General features: G+C 44.2%; 1 protein-coding gene across 1 annotated transcript in view; it reads right to left on the bottom strand.

The window, feature by feature from the left end:
• Positions 1 to 17,970, bottom strand: part of si:ch211-278j3.3 (E3 ubiquitin-protein ligase RNF19A) — a 144,991-nt gene that overhangs the window by 68,260 nt on the left and 58,761 nt on the right. The window contains exon 2 of the mRNA XM_028796366.2: positions 1,477 to 2,255. Coding sequence (XP_028652199.2) covers positions 1,477 to 2,039 — 563 coding nt within the window. The 5' untranslated portion in view covers positions 2,040 to 2,255. The remainder of the gene's footprint in view (positions 1 to 1,476; positions 2,256 to 17,970) is intronic.

Raw genomic sequence — 17,970 nt, 5'->3', positions numbered from 1 at the left:
TATCTATCTATCTATCTATCTGTTATATAGTGCCTTTCTTATCAATCTATTTATATATATATATATATATTATATACTGCCTTTCAAATCAATCTATTATATATGGTGCCTTTCTTATCTATATATAGTGCCTTTCAAATCTGTCTATGATATATAGTGCCTTTCTTATCTATCTATCTATCTATCTATCTATCTGTTATATAGCGCCTTTCAAATCTGTCTATGATAAATAGTGCCTTTCTTATCTATCTATCTATCTGTTATATAGTGCCTTTCTTATCAATCTATTTATATATATATATATTATATAGTGCCTTTCATATCTGTCTATGATATATAGTGCCTTTCTTATCTATCTATCTATCTGTTATATAGTGCCTTTCTTATCAATCTATTTATATATATATATATATATTATATAGTGCCTTTCAAATCTGTCTATGATATATAGTGCCTTTCAAATCTGTCTATGATATATAGTGCCTTTCTTATCTATCTATCTATCTGTTATATAGTGCCATTCATATCTATACTGCATACTGCCTTTAATATCTATCAATACATCTTTATATAGTGTCTTTCATGTCTATCTATCTATTATATAGTGTCTTTCATATACTGTACATCTCTCTCTATATATATGTCTGTCTATCTGTCTCTGACTGTTTGTTATATAATAATCTTGTATCAGCTTATTTTATACAGTGTCTTTCAAATCCATTTCTCTTCTTCACATCTATGACATTTCTGTACCGAACATCCATAATCTTGAATAGCAAGCATTATTCGACCTTATTCTGACAGCTGTAAAAGGCGGGTTGAAGAAGCCTTTAATTTTTTGTATTTGAGTGCAGATTACATACCCACCGTGTCAAGGCACCCCGTCAGCTCCACTCTCTGTACTCGACTAATTCCTTTATTCTTCTCATTTCATTTCCTAAAAGCATAGGGCAGGCCCTGAATAATTGGCACCGGCTCTGATTCTCTCCTGGGATTTGCAGAGATCTTGGCACATTTCTCCTTGTGCTCTCCTTATGTTAACTGACACCACAGAGAGAAGCCGGCCAGCCTGCTGGAGGCCCCAGCGCTCCTTTATTATGAGAGGTGAAGCCACAGTAGTGGGAGGACGGAGCCCCAATCCGGCCTCTGCTTTCATTCAGACGATGTCCACAATTCTGCAGACCTTTTCACACTTCTGCAAGTTAAAGTTCTCTGCAATGATCAGCTTGCTTAAAGGAAATGATTTAATGGCGTGCAGAAGTGGACTTTGCCAATGCAACATTTCTATCTCTTTTATAGTCCAAGTGGGCTTAGCTCAACCTGTTTGTGCCCCAGCTGGCAGCACACTAGGACTCATCAGTATCTTGTGTTTCTTTATATAGCGCCTTCCAACTGTGTTTTAAACTTTGACTCTCAATGAAATTGCAGCTCATTAATGACAAAAGGACAGACGGTAAGACAAACGTTGCCACTCACCTGCAGTCAGGTGCTGGGCACCATCGCGTATCTGGATCTGATGCCAGAAACCTCCGCAGCTGGTACTCCTCGTACCTCTCCAGCAGGGCTTCGTCCTCCAGGATGGTCTGGACGTCCAGCGGGGCCAGAATCTCCGGGCACTGAGGACAGGCGATGCACACTCGGCTTTCGGTGATCTCAATTCGCAGGTACAGGCGCAGGCAGTCTGAGCAGGAACGGTGAGGGCAAGAGGAGAGCTCAGGAAAGTGGCACCGAGGTTGGCAAAGAAGGCACAATGGGCACTCCAGTTGGTCCAAGAGCTGCTCATGGCTGGAGGAGGCAGAAGAAAGCCCCGTCCTCCTAGCGTCCCCTTGCTCGAGATCCCTGACGTCATGTTCACTGGGCGTCAGAGTTAGACTGATCTCATCCCGGACTTTGTTGGGCCCTCGCTCTTCTGGGGCCAGCGGTCTTTCCAGCTTGGGGGTGGATTTGGACTTCCTACTGAAGAAGCTCAGGAAACTGAGATGGGGGTGCTGCTTGGGCCTCTTCATCATAGGGCTGAATTTCAAGGGCAGATTTGGCATCAGCACACCGGCGGCAGCAGCAGCAAAGCTGGACAGATTAACGTGTCGGCGCTGTTGGGCCAACTATGCGGCATCAGAGGCGTTAGGACTGCAGCCTCGGAAATGAGGCAATCTTGATGGGGCTAACGCAGCAGAGGGAGAAGCTCGAGGAAGCAGGCAACCCTCACACATGGTAAATGAGTGGCGGCCACATTCATCTCTCTCCACGGAGAACCCCTGAAAGAAAAAACAGAAAAGGTAAAGAAACACAGCAGTGGGTTCAAGCCATGCAAAAGGACAGAACAAGAAACCCAAAATCTGCTAAACACAAGGAAGGCAAGTCAAACCAACTGAACCTTGGACCCACAGGGGCCTCGAGGGAGTATTCAGACCTGTGAAGACAGGATTTTAAGAATTGTTGTAAATTTCTAAAAATAAAAATAGAATTAGCACCTTGACCCCCAATGTTCAGAGCCTTTATGGTGGCGCTTGAATGCTGGCTCAGGTGCATCCCATTCTATTGGTCATCATTTGCCTTGTTTGGAGTCTACCTGTGGTCAACTCAGTTGATTGGAGCTGATTAGGAAAGGCAACACTTGTACATAGAAGGTCTACAATTAAGCAAAAACCAAGCCATGTGCTCCAAGGAATTGCCTGCACAGCTTAAGAGACAGACCTGTGGAAGGCTACAAGAAAATTTCTGCAGCAGTGAAGACTCCCAAGAACATAGTGACCTTCACGAGATACTTGGAGCAACAGTAACATAGTTCTTAAAGCTGGCTGCCTAGCCAAACTGACCAATCGTGGGAGGAGGACCTTGGTAAGACAGGTGATGATGAACCCAGTGGTCACTCTGGCCGAGCTCTAGAGAACCCGTGTGGAGATGGGAGAAACTTCCAGAATGACATTGATGCTCTGCTAATCTGGGCATTATGGCAATATGGCCAGACAACACTTGGACTTTTACACTCTCAGACAAACTGATGAAACCAAGATTGAACTGTTTGGCCTCAAGTCTACGGAGTCACGTCTGGAGGAAAGCAGGTACCACTCAGCACCCGAGCAATACCATTCCATGGGTGAAGCGTGCTGGTGGTGGTGGCAAGCAGCAGAGACTGGGAGACGAGTCGAGGGAAAGCTAAACGGAGCAAAAGTCCAGAGATATCCTTCATGAAAACCTGCTGTGGGACGATCAGGACCTCATGATGGGCTGATGGATCAACAAAGCAAAGCCAGCACAGGAATAGCTTAGGGACAACACTGGGAATGTCCTTGAGTGGCCCAGCCAGAGCCTGGACTTGTACTCTGGAGAGACCTGAAAACAGCTTTCCATCCCACCTGACAGAACGTGACAGGATTTGCGGAGAACAAGTCCCAGGAGGTTCTGCTCAAGCTTTATAACACACTGGTGAGGCCTCATCTGGAGTACTGGGTGCAGTTTTGGTCTCCGGGCTACAAAAAGGACATAGCAGCACAAGAAAAGGTCCAGAGAAGAGCGACTAAGCTGATTAGAGGGCTACAGAGGTTGAATTATGAGGAAAGATTAAAAGAGCTGAGCCTTTACAGTTTAAGCAAAAGAAGATTAAGAGGAGACCTGACTAAAGTGTTTAAAATTATGAAAGGAATCAGTACAGTGGATCGAGACTGTTATTTTAAAATGAGTTCATCAAGAACACAGGGACACAGTTGGAAACTTTTTAAGGGTAAATGTCACACAAACATTAGGAAGTTTTCCTTTACACAAAGAACGATAAGTGACCAAGTAGAGTGGTAGACAGTAAGATGTTAGAGACTTTCAAAACTCAACTTGATGTGATTTTGGAAGAAATAAGTGGATAGGACTGGCGAGCTTTGTTGGGTTGAATGGCCTGTTCTCGTCTAGAGTGTTGTAATGTTCTAATATATATATATATATATATATATATATATATATATACACATGCACATGGGACGCAGCTAAAGAACCTGAATGAGAGTAGTTCCACGCCAGACCAGGGGGTGGCAGAATACACTGACTCTTTATCTCACTTCTCTACAGACCAGTTATGGGAAATTCCGCCTGGCCCCAATGATGTCACTTCTGGCCCCATTGGCGACGTCACATCCTCTGCTTGCCTTTAAAACCGCTTTCTTGATCATCTCAAATCAGTTCTGTTCTAGACTCCAATCCGCACACTTCAGTACAATAATTCATTTCAATTTTGCAGCCAGGAAATAATATACAGGTGGCAGCCCCAAATCTTTTTGTGGCTTTTGTCGAGTGTCCTAGACTTAGAACACCTCTGTAGGGACCTGAAGGTGGCCGTTCACCGATGCTTCCCATCCAACCTAACGATGCCTGAGAGGATCTGCCAAGAAGAATGGGAGTAACAGCCCAAATCCAGGTGTGCAAAGCTTGTAAGGACAGACCTAAGAAGACTCAGAACTGGAATGGCTGCCAAAGGGACTTCTGCAAAGTACTGAATTAAGGGCCTGGATATGTTTTGAATGAGAGATTTGCAAACCTTTCTGAACACAAGTTGTCACTTTCTCATTCTGGGTGACTGGGTGTCAATTGGTGGCCAATAATGACAAATGTATCCATTTAAATGACATCTACAACACAACAAAGTGTACAGAATCTGAAAGGGGTTTACAAACTTCTGAATCCACCGTAAGATGGAAGTGCCCACACAGAGCATCAGCTGAAAAGACTGGTAGTCATTTTTACAGACACTCATTAGCAAATGGCCGGCCTTTCCCTCATGTGCCCTTGCAAAGTGATGACATCACTCAACTCAATTATAGTGAAGCTGTGGTCACCACCCAACATCTAACAGACCACCAGCCATGACATCATTTAACTGTAATGGATGTGATTCCACCCTCGTAGTCTGATGTGCCTCCAGACGCAGACTTGACCTTCCAATTCAGGCCTGTAAAGCCTTCTCCCCCTCGTCTTTCAATTTGCTTGGTCAAATCGTATTAAACGTCGCTGAAATCGTGAAGACCACACAGCCCACACTGGCGGCCGCCGGCCAGCCCTAGGAGAGCACAATTATCACATTAGACATGGAGGCTGTGCACAGCTTTTCATTTCTGGACAGGATTTGTTTCTGTTCCCAATGTGGTAGAAAACACCCTGAAGGAATCTAAAGATTTGGTTTGTTAAGTAAGCAAGTCTAGCAGATTGGGCTAAACAGTCCAAGGTCTGAGTCACAAGATAAGAGGATTTAAGCCCCAGTATTAGATAAGACTCCATAAACTGCTTGTCTAACAATACCCTAATTATGTCCTCACTACGTTCTTTATGATTATGTCAACCACACATTTAGTCTCTCCAGAAACTGACCTCTCTTTATTTTCAGTCTGTAAGGACCAGCAGGCCACCCTGACATCCACAGGCACCAGTCAGCCGCCAGTAACCTAATGATCTACAGATATTTGGTCACTCGGGGGGCTACAATGGCTCAACAATGGGGTGCTTCTGCAATTTAGTCCAGTGACACATACACTGATGGACCACAACATGCTGAGCACTGCAGTATGAAGCGAATGACGTCAACCACCATGTAAGAACAGCGCATGTTGAGGTCATATACAAGACATTAAGATAACATGAGTTACTCATAGTCAAAGTGTTAGATGCACAAGATAGAGGCAGGTGACTTCAACAAGGGGCCAAATTGTTACAGCCAGATGACTGGGTCAAAGCATTTCCGAAATGGCAAGGCTTGTGGGGTGCTCATGGTCAGCCATGGTGGGCACCTACCGACAAGTGGGAAGAAGAAAAAAACAGAAACCGTGACAGGGTGCTGGGCAACCAAGATTCATCAATGTGAGAGGTCAACGCACAATGGTAACCAAGAGAAGGGCTACTATGGCACTGTAATGTGATGGATTTGCAGCCCAACATGGATGGAGGGTGGATCCTTGACTGGTCGGGAAGCCATAACAGAAGGATAACAAGGAAGGAGGCACAACCCGGCCGGGATGAGACCCACACGGGGTGAAGGATTAATGGAGGGACCAAAGGAGGTTGTTTGTCAAAAGCAGTTCCTCCCCGGGTACAGTTGATGGCAGTGCCCCTCTGATGTGGACCCAGTGTGGACACCCGCAGGGACCCATGGGAATAAGAGTTCTGAAAGACAGCCCTGTCGGGGGTCCTTGCGTGCTGCAGAGAGAGGGTACACCTGTTTCGTAGGGCTTCCGCATGAACCATTCAGTACTATGGCACTAGAAGTACCTCCGGGTCCAACAAAATAGGAAACCATCCAGCCACCTCCTGGAGGTAGAAGGAAGAAGAAATGTACCAGCTTTGGAGTGTTTTGGCTGATGTCTGGGTGTAAAAGTGTTGGTGAAAAATAAAAAAATATATATTTTATTTGAAAACAGAAATGTGTTGGGTAGCATTGTGTTCGAGGTTTGAAGCTCAGTGGAGTCCCCTTGTGGTCACAGGCACAAATTGCAAGAAAAAAAAAACGGAAGTAATATGTAATGGGTGTCCAACCCTGCTGTGTATGGGACTACATTGCTGCAGGCCATGCAGCGTGCCCATAATAACATCTGCTCAGCTACAATGGGCATGTAGAACTGGACCTTAGATCAGTGGATGACAGTCACCTGGTCCAATGTTGCATAATATGGATGGCCAGGTACGTGTACATAGTCTACCTGCTGAAGAGAGGGCAGCATGATGCACTATTTGAAGAAGACAAGTCAACGGAGGAGATGTGATGCTGTGGACAATGTTCTGCTGGGAAACCTTGGGTCCTGCCATTGATGCGGATGTTACCTTGACATGTACCATCTACCTAAAAATTGCCGCAGAACATGTACATTCAATCATTACAACAGTATTCAATGATGGCAGTAAGATAAGGTGTCCTGTCACTGTAAAACTTGTTCAGGATTGGCTTGATGACCGTGACAAAGAGTTAAAGGTGTTGATTTGGCCTCTAAATTCCCCAAATCTCCATCGGACTGAGCACATGTGGGTTGTGTTAGACAAACAAGTCTGATCCAACTTATAAGACTTGAAGGATTGCTCTTAACTTCCTGGTGCAGATACCACAGGACACTTTCGGAGGTCTTGTAGAATCCATGAATCAGCAGGTCAGAGCTGTTTTGGCAGCACGAAGGGCGCCTACACAATATGAGGCTGGTGGTTCTCTGGTGTGTGAACCAACTTTATCTGAGGACCTTGAGTCTGCATCCTTCCTGTGCTTTTTTATGAGTTTTGCGGAAGTCTTTTGGACAAAGTATCGGTCTATTCTCAAAGAATTCAGTTCTAGCATATTTTTTGTATGAAGCTTTTCTGTACATAGTTTTGTAAAAAATAGTTCAAATATGTTATCGGGACCCTCCTAAAATTCCATTTCGCGCAACGTTTCAGACCTCCCTGACTTTCTCATATACGAAGTATAGGGAAAGTATTGGAATCGTCCAAAAATTCCACTTCAAGATTTTGATGAATCTCGACATTTTAGACCTCCCTGACTTTCTCATATACAAAGTATAGGGAATGTATCGGGACCCTCCTAAAATTCCATTTCGCAATTTTGATGAATCTCAATGTTTCAGACCTCCCTGACTTTCTCATATACGAAGTATAGGGAAAGTATTGGAATCGTCCAAAAATTCCACTTCGAGATTTTGATGAATCTCAATGTTTTAGACTTCCCCAGAGTCCGAAAATACTTTTATTGGAATTATGTCTGTGTGTGTGTATGTAAACGCACTCACTTGGGTCAACCAAATTTTGCATTCAAGTATCAGGTACAAAACGTAGATTTCTATCAACTTTTGGGCTATTTCCGTTAACCAGAAGTGGTACTTTACCGTTCATTCATGCAGCTGCAGAGTCTGATTTATTTAACGTTATTTTTATAATAATTGTTCAATATATTATTAATTTGAGTTGATTTGTTGTTGATGGTTATTTAATGTACATAATATAAAAATAAAATCATTGTCTTGCGGTTTACTCCTCAAATATCTTACCCCATATCTAAATATACGAGAAAGTCGAGGGGAGACCACGCAGTCAAGTCAAATTTAACAAATCAAAGCAAAATTCAACCTCCACCCAAGAGAGAGAGGAGCCAGCAACTGATGCTACTCTATAAAAGGAATAAGAAAAGCAGGGTATCCTTTTCCCCGAAATGGAACCTTATTCTAAAATACTATTGATTAGATCCTGACATATTTTAAAGTTTTGCACAGATCCTCTAAGTGAGAATCTGATTTTTTCCAATTGCTGATAGTTTACAACATCGGTCACCCACTGACTTAACAGTGGTGGAGTAGGATTCTTCAAGATGAGCGAGATAAGTCTACATGATTATAGTGAAGTAAAGGAAATCACTGTTTGTTTGTCATTCTCCACCAATTATTCAGAAATGGAAGATAAATATAAAATGACCATCAAACCGTCCTCGGTCTGGAGCTCCATGCAAGATCTTGCCTCATGGGGTGAGAAGAAAAACAGCCCCAAAGCATAATGTTTCCAACCTCCTTGCTTGACTGTGGAGATGGTGTTCTTTGTGTCATACTCAGCATTTCTCGCTGATGCCAAAGAGTTCAAATTGGGTTTCATGTGACTACAGCACTTTCTCCCAAGCCTCCTCTGAATAATTTAATGTTCACTGGCAAACTTAAGACGCGCCTGTACATGTGCCTTCTTGAGCAAGGGGACCTTGTGGGTGCTGCAAGATGTCAATCCATTATGGCGTAGTGTGTTACCAATGGTGTTCTTGGTGACTGTGATGGTCCCAACTGCCTTCAGACCATTAACAAGCTCCTACTGTGTAGTTTTGGGCTGATCCCTCACCTTTCTCATGATCATCCTCACCCCATGAGGGAAGATCTTGCATGGAGTTACAGAACCGAGGGCGATTGATGGTCATTTTATATTTCTTCTATTTCCAAATGGTCTTGTAGCCCATTCCAGTCTTGTCCCTCACATCCTTTGACCGCTCTTTGGTCTCACCCATGGTGGTTGGAATGGAAGAAATTGATTCTGTGGACAGGTGTGGTTTATACACATCACGAGTTCAGATCAGGAGTATCTGGAATTGATTGATTGACTGATTGATTGTAATCTGTGTATGCCAATCCATAGGACCCAGAATTCTGGCTGGGTTGTAGGGGATCAAATCCTTATTTCTCTCAATGACATGCAAATCAATTTATAATTTTTATGTAATGTGTTTTTTTCTGGATTTTTGGTTGATATTCAGTCTCTCTCCATTAAAATGAAACTACCATAAAAATTAGAGACTGTTCATTTCTTTGTAAGGGAGCAAACTTACAAACTCAGCAGGAGATCAAATAATTATTTGGATGTGTCAGAGTTAAAGATGCTAAGATTTGCATTGGGTGTGACAAGGATGGATAGGATTAGAAATGAGGACATTAGAGGGTCAGCTCAGGTTGGACGGTTTGGAAGACAAAGTCAGAGAGGCGAGATTGCGTTGGTTTGGAAATGTGAGGAGGAGACTTGAGGAGTATATTGGGAGAAGGGTGCTAAGGATAGAGCTGCCAGGCAAGAAGAGAAGAGGAAGGCCTAAGAAAAGGTTTATGGATGTGGTGAGAGAGGACATGCAGGTGATGGGTGTGACAGAGCAAGATGATGAGGACAGAAAGATATGGAAGAAGATGATCCTCTGTGGCAACCCCTAATGGGAGCAAAGAAGAAGGGAAGTGAGGGGTACATCAGAAAAAGAAAGTGAAGGGTGGAACCGCCAGGCAAAAGAAGAAAAGAAGGCCAAAGGGGAGGTTTATGGATGTGGTGAGGGAGGACATGAAGGCAGTCGGGGTGGCAGAAAAGGATGTAAAAGACAATCATAGATGGGGACGAACGATCCAATGTGGCGACCCCTAAATGGGAGCTGAAAGACGATAGGTTTTGGAGGATTATTTTGGTTGGTCTATATTTTTGCGGTTAAAACTGAGAAATTATTCATTATTTTCACGTTCACCCATGATGCCATTTTGAGCAGTTTTGCTTAGCAGATGTTAATAACAGCAATGGTCACAGATGACGTGACTTTAGGGGTCTTGTGGTATGAAGGTCGACCTTTTGAGTTTCGGATTCCATAAAGAAATAAAAAGGTTTGTAATCCTTTTCTAAGCACAACCTTTTCTGACCCCCTTTTCTGATTTTTTTGATTCTGAGGTTTTGTTTCACAGTCAGACTTTGTCGCTCGGTACAGTTTGCTCTCCTAGTTTTTGACTTCGACTTCAGTATTTGGACTCCATTTATTCTTTCTGACACGACATCGGATTAACAAAAGATGGGCTAGAATTCCGGTTAACGAACTTGGCTCATAATCGGACTGCCTCAATGTCATGCCCAGCAGGTACCGAGACACCAGAGGACGACTGGAACACAAGGATGGAGTCAAAAAAAATATAGCGAGGGACTGAACCAGGAGAACAAAAAGCAGTAACTGAAGCCAAGAATTGTGAAGTCAGAAGGAGTGCAGAGAGTTCAAAAAAACAGAGAAATGAGACAAAGAAAATCGGAAACACTGCGGTCAGATGGGGAAGCAGACTCCTGGATTTTATCCTGTCGTGTCACAGACTTGACTGGCAAGACTCTTCGGGGAATCCTTGGGTACCGCTGGTTTAACTTTGTGTTGCTCATGGAGTCCCGAATGAGGCACATGATCAGCATTGTGAGGGGGCATCAGTTACGGCACAAAGGCCATGTGGCGCGTTTACCCCAAGGGTGATCCGGCTCATTGTTGAGGCCTCAAGCAGTAGGACCAGACCAATGGGACACCCATGTAACGCCTGGCTGTGGTAGATAGATGCTGTAATTTCAAGGGGGTGGAACTGGACCGCATGTCTGCCCTGAGGGGTTGCCAATTGGGATCCTGAGCTGTTTTGTTGTGTGGAGGGTGCGACAACGCACTGTACTAGTCCTGGTGCTCCCTGTTAGCGAGACATGGATGCTATCCAGTGACCTGAGATGAAGACTGGACTCCTTCATGTGTGTCTCTTCAGAGAGTCCTTGGGTACCACTGGTTTGACTTTGTGTTGCTCATGGAGTCCCGAATAAGGCACATGAGCAGCATTGTGAGGGGGCATCAGTTACGGCACTACAGCCATGTGGCGCGATTCCCTGAGGGTGATGCGGCTCATTGTTGAGGCCTCAAGCAGTAGGACCAGGCCAAGGGGACGCCCAATCAACACCTGGATGTGGAAGTTAGAGGATCATTTCTGGGGGGTGGAATTGGACCGCGTGTCTGGGGATCCCGAGCTGTTTTGTCATGTGGAGGGTATGGCAACGTGCTGTACTAGTCCTGGTGCTCCCTGGGGGGTCATGAGGTCATTGGAAAGGGCTGTGTGGCGCTCCTGATGTCTCTGCAAAAGGATGACGGTTCAAGTCTTTAGAGTCCTGGTGCTTCCTGTTTTGCCGTATGGTTGCGAGACATGGATGCTATCCAGTGACCTGAGATGACGACTGGACTTCTTCATGTGTGTCTCTTCAGAGAGTCCTTGGGTACCGCTGGTTTGACTTTGTGTTGCTCATGGAGTCCCAAATGAGGCACATGACCTGTATTGTGAGGAGGCGTCAGTTACGGCACTACGGCCGTGTGGTGCGATTACCCTGAGGGTGATCTGGCTCATTCTTGAGGCCTCAAGCAGTAGGACCAGGCCAAGGGAACACCCATGTAACGCCTGGCTGTGGTAGATAGATGCTGTAATTTCCAGGGGGTGGAACTGGACCGCGTGTCTGCCCTGAGGGGTTGCCAATTGGGATCCCGAGCTGTTTTGTTGTGTGGAGGGTGCGACAACGCACTGTACTAGTCCTGGTGCTCCCTGTTAGCGAGGCATGGATGCTATCCAGTGACCTGAGATGAAGACTGGATTCTTTCATGTGTGTCTCTTCAGAGAGTCCTTGGGTACCGCTGGTTTGACTTTGTGTTGCTCATGGAGTCCCAAATGAGGCACATGAGCAGCATTGTGAGGGAGCGTCAGTTACAGCACTACGGCCATGTGGCGCATTTACCCCGAGGGTGATGCGGCTCTTTGTTGAGGCCTCAAGCAGTAGGACCAGGCCAAGGGGATGCCCAATCAATACCTGGATGTGGAAGATAGAGGGTCATTTCTGGGGGAGGGGGGGGATTGGACCGCGTGTCTGGGGATCCCGAGCTGTTTTGTCATGTGGAGGGTATGGCAACACGCTGTACTAGTCCTGGTGCTCCCTGGGGGGTCATGAGGTCGTTGGAAAGGGCTGTGCGGCTCTCCTGATGTCTCTGCAAAAGGATGATGGTCCAAATCTTTAGAGTCCTGGTGCTTCCTGTTTTGCCGTATGGTTGCAAGACATGGACGCTATCCAGTGACCTGAGATGAAGACTGGACTCCTTCATGTGTGTCTCTTCAGGGAGTCCTTGGGTACCACTGGTTTGACTTTGTGTTGCTCATGGAGTCCCAAATGAGGCACATGACCTGTATTGTGAGAGAGCGTCAGTTACGGCACTACAGCCATGTGGTGCAATTACCCCGAGGGTGATCCGGCTCATTGTTGAGGACCTGAGTGGCTGGGCCAGGCCAAAGGGATGCCCACATAACCCCTGGCTGCAGCAGATAGAGGGTCATTTCTGGAGAGTGGGACTGGACCACGTGTCTGCCTGAGGGGCTGCTTACCAAGATCCTGAGCTGTTTTTGTCATGTGGCGGGTGCGGCAAAGCATTGTACCAGTGTATGCCCCCCCAACCTGACCTGACCTGACTTGTGTCATGACTGACAGACCACCACATAGAAAATGTTATGTGGTTTGCCATTTTTATCTGTCTGGTCTGCTTGAGCAGGCGAAGAAGTAAGTCAATGCATGTTGTGTTGGAATGGACAGGTGACTTGACAGTGGCGCCCCTGAAGGCTGAACGTCCGGTTTCTGAGGGTGAAATCGTAAGAAATTGGGAGTACATTGATAGGAGGAAAAAGACTGGCCAACCTTCTAAATGAATCAGCAACTGTATTGGCCGTGTGAAAGGAACGACAGCTCACAAAGACCTGTCTAGATCGGAGAAGATCAGCAGTCACCTCCAGGGACGTGAATACTGCAGTACCCTTTGTTACGTCTGGCGGCCCTGGGTGAGCTCTGCATATGTCTTTGGACTGTGGCAGGGAATTGAAGTGCCCAGAGGGCACAAGGAGAACATACAAACTCCATGCAGAGAAGACGACGCAGGATGTGAACTCTGGTCTCCGTACCACGAGGCAGCCACTGTGCCACCGTGCTGCCCACTAGAGAGAGCGGCAAACTGATTCAGCAGAGCGTGCGGACAGCCACACATGTCTCTAGCATCATCTGTCAGGCAGATCCCCTGATTTGACTTTGGCGCGGCTTTCCTGGAAGCTCCCATCTCTTTGCATATTTAATTAATTTTACTCCATATGATTGCCATGATTTGAACTGTTGCCCCACTTTGTACCATCTGGCGACAAAAAAGAGACGTGGCAACAGGCTGCAGTGTGAAATGACAGCACATTGCTGGGCGTAAACAAAAACACATCATGGCCCACCCTGACATATCGCCCGCTACAAAGCAGCTTTTGCCAAAGTGGTGTGAAAGGCAGCTCGTGGGTATACTGGCACCATCGCTGGGTAATTCCATGTTTTGCATCTGTGGCTTCTTTCTTTTTCCACCCACCCAGCGAGGCTCATTCTAACCACAGCACAGGGAGTCGAAGCCATTTGACCAAAGATTTTGTTTCCTCCTGTGGGAGTTTTCAGTTTGCTCTCCTCCAAGCCCCTTGTGTTTAAATATGCATTGGCTTCAACCCCACTGCTGGGCGTCTTTTCTAATTTTCTACTCAAGATTTCGGTTGATAAACCCCCACGTGAAGGGCGCTACACTAAAAAGAGTAATTGATGGGCTGCATCTCCAGTTCATCTATCCACCCTGCTTCGGACCCCCCCCCCCCCCCTTCACATTTCTTTGTGGTGCAGCCTTGTGTTAAATCGTTCATTCTTTCATTTTTTTCCCTCACCGAGTGTTGTGATGTGAGATTTTACATATAACTTGATAAATATTTTGTATGTCTTTATTTGTAATTTAGGCAAAGCAATGTAATTTAGTGTTTAAACCCGACCCCTTTACGACTGAGCGTTTCTGAACTTTACGACAGAGTTGGGAGAGGATGTGCTTTAAACCAGTTTGGTAAGTGTTTCTTTGCTAAAGTCATTTGTACCCCCCGCAAATAGGCTAAGGTGTACTTTAACATATGGTTTGGGGGCAGCTGTTAAGATGTTGTATTCCCCCATTGGTCTGAGGTGTGGCTGTTTGGAATTGGTTTGTCTCAGAGGCCTTTAAGTACCATGATGTCCTATTGGCTCTAGGGGTTGGACAGAACATCTATAAATATACGTGTTTAACCTCACAATCTCTCTCTTGCTAACCTGCGATAATGTAGAAGTACAGTGGGGCAAAAAAAGTATTCAGTCAGCCACCAATTGTGCAAGTTCTCCCACTTAAAAAGATGAGAGAGGCCTGTAATTTTCATCATAGGTATACCTCAACTATGAGAGACAAAATGAGAAAAAAAAATCACATTGTCTGATTTTTAAAGAATTTATTTGCAAATTATGGTGGAAAAATAAGTATTTGGTCAATAACAAAAGTTCATCTCAATACTTTGTTATATACCCTTTGTGGGCAATGACAGAGGTCAAGCATTTTCTGTAAGTCTTCACAAGGATTTCACACACTGTTGCTGATATTTTGGCCCATTCCTCCATGCAGATCTCCTCTAGAGCAGTGATGTTTTGGGGCTGTCGCTGGGCAACACGGACTTTCAACTCCCTCCAAAGATTTTCTGTGAGGTTGAGATCTGGAGACTGGCTAGGCCACTCCAGGACCTTGAAATGCTTCTTATGAAGCCACTCCTTCGTTACCCGGGCGGTGTGTTTGGGATCATTGTCATGCTGAAAGACCCAGCCACGTTTCATCTTCAATGCCCTTGCTGATAGAAGGAGGTTTTCACTCAAAATCTGATGATACATGGCCCCATTCATTCTTTCCTTTACACGGATCAGTCGTCCTGGTCCCTTTGCAGAAAAACAGCCCCAAAGTGTGATGTTTTCACCCCCATGCTTTACAGTAGGTATGGTGTTCTTTGGATGCATCTCAGCATTCTTTCTCCTCCAAACACGACGTTCTATTTTGGTTTCATCTGACCATATGACATTCTCTCAATCCTCTTCTGGATCATCCAAATGCTCTCTAGCAAACTTCAGACGGGCCTGCACATGCACTGGCTTAAGTAGGGGGACACGTCTGCCACTGCATGATTTGAGTCCCTGGTGGCGTAGTGTGTTACTGATGGTAGCCTTTGTTACTTTGGTCCCAGCTCTCTGCAGGTCATTCACTAGGTCCCCCCGTGTGGTTCTGGGATTTTTGCTCACTGTTCTTGTGATCATTTTGACCCCACGGGGTGAGATGTTGTGTGGAGCCCCAGATCGAGGGAGATTATCAGTGGTCTTGTATGTCTTCCATTTTCTAATAATTGCTCCCACAGTTGATTTCTTCACACCAAGCTGCTTACCTATTGCAGATTCAGTCTTCCCAGCCTGGTGCAGGTCTACAATTTTGTTTCTGGTGTCCTTTGACAGCTCTTTGGTCTTGGCCATAGTGGAGTTTGGAGTGTGACTGTTTGAGGTTGTGGACAGGTGTCTTTTATATTGATAACGAGTTCAAACAGGTGCCATTAATACAGGTGACGAGTGGAGGACAGAGGAGCCTCTTACAGAAGAAGTTACAGGTCTGTGAGAGCCAGAAATCTTGCTTGTTTGTAGGTAACCTAATACTTATTTTCCACCATAATTTGCAAATAAATTCTTTAAAATCAGACAATGTGATTTTCTGGATTTTTTTTTCTCATTTTGTCTCTCGTAGTTGAGGTATACCTATGATGAAAATTACAGGCCTCTCTCATCTTTTTAAGTGGGAGAACTTGCACAATTGGTGGCTGACTACATACTTTTTTGCCCCACTCTATCTCTCTCTTACTAACCAACATCTGAAAGAAGTATCTCTCTTGCTAACCTGTGATGATGAAGACAACACAATGAAGAGCATAGCTTAGCAGCCATTTTGAACAGACATGTGGCTGAAAGCTGAGCACCAATGATACCTTAACTAGAGACATTTAACAACAACATTTATTTATATAGCACATTTTCATACAAAAAGTAGCTCAAAGTGCTTTACATAATGAAGAAAAGAAAAATAAAAGACAAATAAGAATTAAAATAAGACAACATTAGTTAACATAGAAAGGAGTAAGGTCCGATGGCCAGGGTGGACAGAAAAAACAAAAAAAAACTCCAGAAGGCTGGAGAAAAAAATAAAATCTGCAGGGGTTCCAGGCCACGAGACCACCCAGTCCCCTCTGGGCATTCTACCTAACATAAATGAAATAGTCCTCTTTGTAGTTCGGGTTTTCACAGAGTCACTTGATGCTGATGGTCATACAGACTTCTGGCTTTTAATCCATCCATCATTGTTGGATCATCATGGTGCTTTGGGTAGATGGTGGTGGCGCACGCCAATTTGTTGGTGTTGGGTCAAGGGCACAGGTGGAGGGTTTCATTTGAGAAATTATTTTATGTAAATCAGGTAAATCTATCCTAGTGAAAGACTTTAATTTGTTTATTATGGAGTACTGGGGTTTCGGAGGATCCTTAGTGTTGGGGAGATATACTATGTTATTTCTAATATCATTAATTTTTTGATTGAAAAATACAGCGATAGCCTCACTGGTTTTACTGGAAGTACTTAGGAGGCATTCCTTTGAGTTATCTGGGTTTAACAGACGATCAATCGTCGAGAATAAGACTCTGGGATTACTAGCATTGTTATTTATAATCTTAGAGAAATAGCAGCGCCTCTCAAGACAGACTGTGTTATTGTATTCTGTTATTTTAACTTTTAATATTTCATAGTCAATAGTTAGTTTAGTTTTCCTCCATTTACGCTCAGCTCTACGGCATGTTCTCTTTAAATCGGACACTCTTTGGGTCTTCCATGGTATAACAATGCTAGAAGATTTTTTAACTGTCTTTTCAGGTGCAACTAAGTCAACAGCAGCCCTCACTTTAGTACTAAATCTTTCCACCTTACTATTTGCATTCTCCTCGCTATTATAGTTGGCACTATAAACGGACTGATTGGTTAGAGTGTTTGAAAGTTTTAAAGCTGCTGATGAGTCAAAGAAGCGTTTTTTAACAATATGCTTCTCATGAGTGTTTTCTATCATTATTTCTATATTAAAAAGTAGAAGAAAATGGTCTGATAGACCAATATCAATGACCTGCTTTATATCAACTTTTAGTCCTTTAGTAATCACTAAGTCTAATGTATGACCTGCTTTATGTGTAGGCTGATTAACGAGCTGTCTCAAATCAAAAGAGTCCAGGAGGTTCATAAATTCTTTTACTTTCTGGTCACACTGATTATCTATATGAAAATTAAAGTCACCGACTATTAAGAGTGTGTCATAGTTCGTAATTAAGATTGACATCAAGTCAGGGAATTCCTCAAAGAAAGACGCGTTGAATTTTGGAGGTCTATACTCGGATAATACTAGAAAAGTATTAAGTTTAAGTAACTACAAGTCTGTGTGCCGCCTGAACTACACATCACGATTTAATCAGGTTGTACGGTTGCCAATATTCAAATGTACTTTGCATTTTGTTATTATTTATGAATATTATCAGTAATACATTGTTTAAACTATAACTTAACTTTTGCTTGTCTTTTTACTACATCTAACTGCCTGAGGTTATAGATATAGAATGGAAGGTGGTGATAAGTTATATACAATAATACCTTATAAACAGTGGTAAGTCTGTGAGATTAGGCATTCTAAGGCTACATATTAATAACACAATAGGGGAAAGTAGAGCAATACATATTACTCTACCGAGACAAAACCCCGAGCAACAATCAGCACTCAG

The sequence above is a fragment of the Erpetoichthys calabaricus genome, chromosome 3 (assembly GCF_900747795.2).
Source record: "Erpetoichthys calabaricus chromosome 3, fErpCal1.3, whole genome shotgun sequence".
Taxonomy (NCBI): domain Eukaryota; kingdom Metazoa; phylum Chordata; class Cladistia; order Polypteriformes; family Polypteridae; genus Erpetoichthys; species Erpetoichthys calabaricus.
This window is presented reverse-complemented; position numbering and strand designations above follow the sequence as displayed.